The following is a 6,845-nucleotide window of genomic DNA, read 5'->3' as shown; positions in this document are numbered from 1 at the left end:
CACTGAAAAACTGTGAAACACTGGAAAATAATTAATAAACTATTGTTTTCAGTAGCTAGGTTTCCATCCATCTTGTGACAGATTTTCATGCGAATATTCTAAAATCTGCATGAAACAATTTACGCATTTTCCCACCAGAGATGGGTTTCCAAAACGGACTTTTTGCAGATAAAAGGCTGTGCGTGATGACATAGCGCACATAAAAATAACTTATACTGTTAAATTCTGATGTAGCAAATGAAAAATATAAGTTAAATAGGTTTCCATTGCATTTTCAACTCTACTGATGGTTTGGTGGTGCACCGTCACAAAAACTGTTGCGTTATTTAGCGCATGCGCTCTAGCCAACAGCTCACAGATCCAATACGGGTAGGCTAACTACATTATGAGATTATTATGGATAAGACCGATATTGTTTGTATTTGTCAATTGGCAGGCAAGCATCGAACATCATGTCACCAGAATAAGACCCTCGATATTTATTGGAAAAGAGCATCAAGCTCATCACCATGCACATTCACCACCCTGTGAATTCCATCATGATTTATTTAATCTGTAGCCTAATAAACTGCATGCTTTCCCGAGTCGTAGTGCGAGGACCACACAACATATCATCGCGTGACTCCCAAGTTTACTTCGATATGAAGGTTATTATATCAATATTTGCGCATAAAGGCGTTTCCATATGGAGGACTAAAAGTGCCACAATTAAATAAATAAATACACCATTAAATAATTACTTAAATGTGTCATTAATTAATTAAATGTGTCATTAATTAATTAAAATTAGAATTAAATACATAAATGTGTAATTAAATGTATCATTAATTAATTCAAATACCGATTCATTTTATGTAAAATACATATATAATTATTTCACTATTTACATTTACATTTCATGGTCCTGCGTTGGAGTGATTCATGAATTACTTAAAACTGTCAAACTGACCCATCAAAAGTTGGTAGGCGGAACCTAACGCCTGATTGGTTACCCTCTGCATCAAGCCAAAACAAATCAATTCCGGATAATGGATTGATGCAGAGCTACTGAACACATTCCAATACACTGGGTGGCGCTATTCACCTCTACGTTGGTTTAGTTACACGGTTAAACAGTACTTTCATTGCAACGGCTAAAAATCAAGAGAAGACTCGGTCCTGCTAGCCCCAATGTTGAGACGCTGTGTGAGGTGCAGGACAAAATGTCTAAAAGTTGCCCGGAGCTGCTGAGAGAAGCAGCGAATTTGATTGAGGAAGCTCTGAGCAGAAGTCCAACGGCTCCCGCGGCACCGGTGACTCCGGCAGCTCAGTCACAGCAGATACCGGCCGCTCAATCACGTACACCTGTCCAAGGTAAGCTAAGTAATTTCATGTTAGCCAGGTGTGCTACTATTTAATGATTCGGGACACACGTGTAGGTTAAATTAGATCGACTCGAACATGTATTTGCATGCGGTATTATGATGCTTCGTGCGTGACACGTTTATTGTTAATGGGGGGAAGCATAAACCTAGCTAGTTCGCTAATCGGCTAAATGGTGTTAGCTGGCTTGAGCATCCCAAGATAGAAGTAGAGGCTGTTTTAGCTGACTGGTGACCATTGAGCTGTTACGTTTTTCTGTGTTGCAGCGGAGGTAGCAAGGCTCTTTGCGCCATATAACATTGGAGCCAGAAGGAATATGACGAGACGACCAGCACAAGTCCAAGTTAGCCGAAGAAGCTACACACACACTGTCTGTTGTTTGGCTGACCACAATGCGGATAAAATTCCAAGCGTACTGTTTAAAGCTGAACTTCTTACTTCAGGACTTGGAGAGCAAAAAGTAACATTTTCAGGTCAGTGCGAAACTAGGCATTTACCAAAAGTAAAAAAAGTTTGTACTGTCTGTGGCTTGTTGAAATTATTTGCATTTCTTTTTATAGTGACTCAAACTTAATTGGTGTTCATAGTGTCAATAATAGTTATCACAGGCTTATTTGCTTAATTTAAGGTGAGGTGAGTTATGATTTTGTTTTGTTTTTTTCTCCAGGGAATGACCACGATCCCATGGTTATAACAAATAAACTGATGGAAGTGTTTCCGAAGCTCCAACAAGGGGGAGGCTTTGAATTTCTAAAACTTGTAGGATCTACTCGCAGTCTAAATCTTGCGTTGCTTCAGTGTCCCAGCACTGGATACACCCTTGCCTATCTGAAAGATCCATCGACGATGATTGGACAGGCTACAATCTACATACGTCCACTTCAACAGGATCTACCCTTAGATTGTGTACATACATTTACAGAGACTTAGTTTAATACATAATCAAAACAAAGATTACTGGTGACTTTTAATCATTAATTAAAAGCCATTTGTTGTTGTTGTTGTTAGGAGAGCTCACGTCCTGCCTCTGGTCCAGTCATCCCCTGCATCACTTGTCAGAAGGAAGTTCCCTTTTCAGAGATGAAGCTGCACAGATTGAGCTGCAATGGGTATGTACTTCTTAAAGCAATGCAAGGGTAGCATAATTTATTTTCTTTGGGAATATGTCTCTCTTATTGTTGTGCACACAAATAAGCGAGTATGACCATCATTTCAATTGTGTTAACTTCAAGGACACCCATGCAGGAATCAGAAAGAGAACAAGAGGGAGGCCAAAGTGAAGAAAATGATAGTGAGACAGCCCTAGTCAGTGACAGTGTTCCAGTGAGGCCTGAAACATCAGCTGAGAGTGCAGTAGTACCGGCAGTGATTGTCAACGAGGAGTTGGATCGCAAAGAAACAGACAGTGGTTTGTGTCATCACAATAGTGTTGCTATAAGATTGTGTGTAACTGAAAAGTTAATAGAAAGATAACACCTGTAGGATATAATTAGATAAGATAATACAGTTACAGACAATTAATAACATGCAACTGGGTTTTTCTATTTTTCTAATATTTAGTTGTAGTTGTTTAGTAGTGCTGTTTTTATGTCAACTCAGCGTTGTGACAGGTTCTGAAGATGTTGGGTCTCACGTTTTGTCAGTGAAATGAACAGAATTTTCCTCCTGTTCTGTAGAGTGAGAGGATATCTGTATATGCAGGTAACATGCCAACTCACAATATGTCTCTCTGTAATAGATAACTTTATTGTTGTTGTTTGTTTAGAATGGAAGCTTATTAAAGAACCCACTCAAGCTGCCAAAGTTTTCAAAGAGAATCTGCTAAGGGAACATGCAACTGGGAAACCACTTAGAATGAAGATGGATGTAAGGGACTCTGAAGAGGACAGGGAACGGGAGCTTCTCTTATTCTATAAACAGCAGCAAGAATGGGCATGTCCACTTCATTGTACTCTGGTTGGTAAGTAATATAACATTTATAATATAAATACATCAGTACAGTTTATACCACTCAAGTAGCTTATATGTAATTGTTAAATGGGAGAATGGAATGCACAAAATTATATAATTGATAAAAATGTTATATGTATGTATGTGAATATTGTGCACAATATACTCTTGTTATCTGGAATAATCAATATTAAGGATGCTATTCTAGAATTACAGCCAATAGAAGTTTTTCTCCCTTTCTTGTTAAATGTTACCAAATCCAGTTACCTGTATTAGGCCGCCACTTTTTTTCCAGTGTTATTATCAGTATTTTATTTCAGGTGATGTTGCTATCGGAGAGGGAGTGATGCGGTACTTTATGACAACAATCATATCCAAACTCCAGTTTGGATTCAGTCTAGATCTTGGTAAGTATCTTACTAATTTTTTGAAGGTTAATCCATCTATAAATTGCAGAAATGTCTGTCTGTAGCGCATGTCTCTCAGTTAGTCCGATGGATTTCAAACTTGACAGGTGTCTTGCTCTGGTCACGAGTAAGTGCAGTGCCAAGTTTGACGACGTTTGGATAAACGCAAAAGATAGCGTTACATATATAGGTAAAAGAAGCACACATTGGCTTTTGCCGCTCTTGCTGCTTGCCATTCTCACACTGCATGCAACGCTGACTGAGCACCTGTTTGTGTCGTGACTCACTCTACACCGCCTCTCTCTATGCGCGCGCACACACACACACGCGTACACGTACGTTCTGGTGGTTGATGAACGCGGATATGTGCTGTTTAGCGGAGGGCCGGTGGGCAATGTTTTGTGTCAGGTAAGTCTGTAGTAGGGTATACAGGGGAATTGAATTTGAAGTGGTTTGGGGTCCTTCTGTAAGTCATTTTGGAGTAGGCTACAATTTGGTTTAAGTGAATTCTACAAGCAGCAATACCACAGGCCAAGTAATCGCCACTAGTATGATGTAATATATCTATCTATCTATCTATCTATCTATCTATCATACATTTTTATTTAATGTATTTAAGAGGTTAATTGTTGTGACTTTATTCCCTGCTCTCTTGGTACTTTACAGGAGGAATGGGCCGAACACTGCTATTTGAGGGTGAACCTGACCATCTTGTTCCAGCAGCATCAGAGGCACTTATTGAAAGCAACCTCTTCCGGGTTGCAGGAAGGATGTTGGGCCACACCTTTCTGCATGATGGTCCCCATGTCACAGGACTAAGTCCTGCTGTAATTCATGTACTGTTCAATGGGGACCCTGAAATGGCTACTGTTGTTACAGAAGAGTGTCCTGATCTGCACATCAGGAGCATCATAGAACTGGTATGTAACCTAAAAGAAACTTTGCCATGTAAAAATATTGCTTGGGCAGATATAATAACTTGTATGGTCTTAATTCTAGCTTGAACATGAAGATCTTACACCGGAACAGAAGGACACAGTTTCAGATCTTTCCATGTCTTGGGATCTTCCGGCAGTCACCAAAACAAATCGGAGATGGCTACATAACAAACTTCTACTCCATGCAGTGAGTTCCTGCTGGTTAAGTGACAGAATTCATCGCTGTACTTGTTGAAATTATAGAATGTGTTGTGAACCCTGGCTTGTTATGTTAACACGAGAGTTTAAGTACTAGAGTTTTAATGGATTTTTATAAAGCACTTTATTGTGTTTATTAACATTTTTCCTACTGTGCCAACTTTTGTCAAATTTGGGTTAAGGATTTGGGCTGTAATATGGGTCGGTCTGTCTCTTAGGTCGTTGGGAGGACCATGCGCCAAATTAAACAGTTGAGAAAGGGACTGAAAGATGTGATGGTATGGCCCCTGCTGACATCTAGGCCGGATGTTGTACCACTTCTTTTCCCCAAAATGGCTGAAATGCAGTTCACACCCCAGGTAAGTCAGTAATTTAGTTATATTTGTGACTTAACTTGATGAATTTACGTGTATTTTCAATGACTGAGATGGATATTTTTCCATTTTCTAAGAATTTGATCTGCATAGTCCTTCACCAAAATAAGTTCTCCCTTTTTTTTAAATTACAATTTTTGTTTTCTTTAAGATGCTCCTAGAAAAAATCACATGGCCAGTTGAGGACAGTGATGATGAAGACTTTGACTTAGACACCACCTGCCGCATCACTGGCTTTCTAAGGATGTTCATTGAAACAGGTATAAACCTTATTTTCTCTCTTTACAAATGCTTCTATGTCTCATGGATAGATATGATCAATTACAGTTGAACTAAATGTCTTTAATCCATTTTATGACTTTTAGCTTCATCAGGTACCCTGGCCCAGCTGCTGACATTCTGGGTTGGCTGGGAGATGCTTCCTCCTGAACTGAGAGTGGAGATTTCTGGGGGAACCCTTCCTACGTCCTCCACATGCTTTGAAACCCTAAAGCTGCCAGCTCATTTCAAACTCTACATGGACTTTGAGAAAGCACTTGTCGCTGCCATAAAAAGTACTGGATTTGGGCTTGTTTAAGTTTTTTTCAGACGTCAATTAGGGCTGGGCAATATTTTAATATTATATCTATCGTGATATAAGACTAGATATCGTCTTAAGGTGCTTTTCCATTACCAGTACCTACTTGACTCGCTCGCCTCGACTCGCTGTGCGTCCGTTTCCCATTGCAGATTTTAGGACGAGGCGAGTAGGTACCATGTAATGGAAAAGCACCATTAGATTTTGAAGAAGTGTAATATCGTTACATGGTAAGTTTAGTCTTTTCCTGGTTTCAAAGGCTGCATTACAGTAAAGTGATGTCATTTTCTGAACTTACCAGACTGTTCTAGCTGTTCTATTATTTGCCTTTTACCACTTAGTCATTATATCCACAATATGATAGTTATTTATCCGAAATCTAAATGTGGAAGATATTTTGTGAATGCACCAATTGTCAACCTTACAATATCGTTGCAATATCGACATCAAGGTGTTAGGTCAAAAATGTGATATTTGATTTTCTCCATATTGCCCAGCCCTAATGTCAATGCATACACAGTTCAGATGAATTGACACAAGTTCAGTGTCTTTGAAAACATTAACACACTGTGCAGTAGTTGACTTTTTTTCTTCCATTTACTAAAATCAAACTGTTCTGCACCTTCAGTGCTAACAGTACAGCATTCATGTTAGTCATTCTGTGGACCATAATGAGACAGGAAGCTTCAAAGAAACAGCTTTTTTTCCTTTCTTTTAAAAGGAAAGTAAACGTTCAGTTTTTCCTTGCTTGTTCTAACACAACAAATAAAAACATGGGTTGGACATCAGTCTAAGATTCTTGATAACACTTCCACAGTCTCTACATATAGTCTAAGTGCATCAGTAACAGAAACTCCTGGAGCTGGCAAAATTGCAACCTCTTCATCTGAGAGCTCACGGACCAGCTGAACCTCGGGGACTGACACAGTGCCTCGATGAAGGCAGTGAGGTCCGTTCCAATCGATCCCATATTCTTCAGGAACCTGAATGGATGACAAGCATAATCAGTCTTGTACTTAAAACTAGTTTGACATGTCCT

The 6,845-nt window shown here is 39.3% G+C and overlaps 1 protein-coding gene across 2 annotated transcripts; it reads left to right on the top strand.

Moving 5' to 3' along the window:
• Window positions 1-978: 978 nt before the first annotated feature.
• Window positions 979-6,279, top strand: LOC121535251 (G2/M phase-specific E3 ubiquitin-protein ligase-like). 2 transcript variants are annotated; one of them, XM_045224551.1, is made up of 12 exons: window positions 979-1,353; window positions 1,629-1,835; window positions 2,030-2,268; window positions 2,371-2,471; window positions 2,595-2,770; window positions 3,128-3,322; window positions 3,633-3,719; window positions 4,386-4,639; window positions 4,719-4,844; window positions 5,074-5,214; window positions 5,381-5,489; window positions 5,595-6,279. In XM_045224551.1, exons 1-12 carry the CDS (start codon window positions 1,203-1,205, stop codon window positions 5,804-5,806), a joined length of 1,998 nt encoding a protein of 665 aa, XP_045080486.1. In that variant the 5' UTR covers window positions 979-1,202; the 3' UTR covers window positions 5,807-6,279. The 2 variants fall into 2 exon arrangements, with proteins under 2 accessions (XP_045080486.1, XP_045080487.1); XM_045224552.1 differs by lacking the exons at window positions 979-1,353; window positions 2,030-2,268 and having other exon boundaries at window positions 1,749-1,835.
• The last annotated feature ends 566 nt before the right edge of the window (window positions 6,280-6,845 follow it).

This window comes from Coregonus clupeaformis, chromosome 13, assembly GCF_020615455.1.
Source record: "Coregonus clupeaformis isolate EN_2021a chromosome 13, ASM2061545v1, whole genome shotgun sequence".
NCBI lineage: Eukaryota > Metazoa > Chordata > Actinopteri > Salmoniformes > Salmonidae > Coregonus > Coregonus clupeaformis.
Note: the sequence above shows the minus strand (reverse complement) of the source record. Positions and strands in the feature narration are given on the sequence as shown.

What these genes read in the sequence shown, in the direction of transcription:
- LOC121535251 (XM_045224551.1), top strand. Translation starts at nt 1,203, where the DNA reads ATGTCTAAAAGTTGCCCGGAGCTGCTGAGAGAAGCAGCGAATTTGATT. An exon ending in ATCACGTACACCTGTCCAAG is followed by an intron (nt 1,354 to 1,628) that starts GTAAGCTAAGTA and finishes TCTGTGTTGCAG; the next exon opens with CGGAGGTAGCAAGGCTCTTT. An exon ending in AAGGATGTTCATTGAAACAG is followed by an intron (nt 5,490 to 5,594) that starts GTATAAACCTTA and finishes TATGACTTTTAG; the next exon opens with CTTCATCAGGTACCCTGGCC.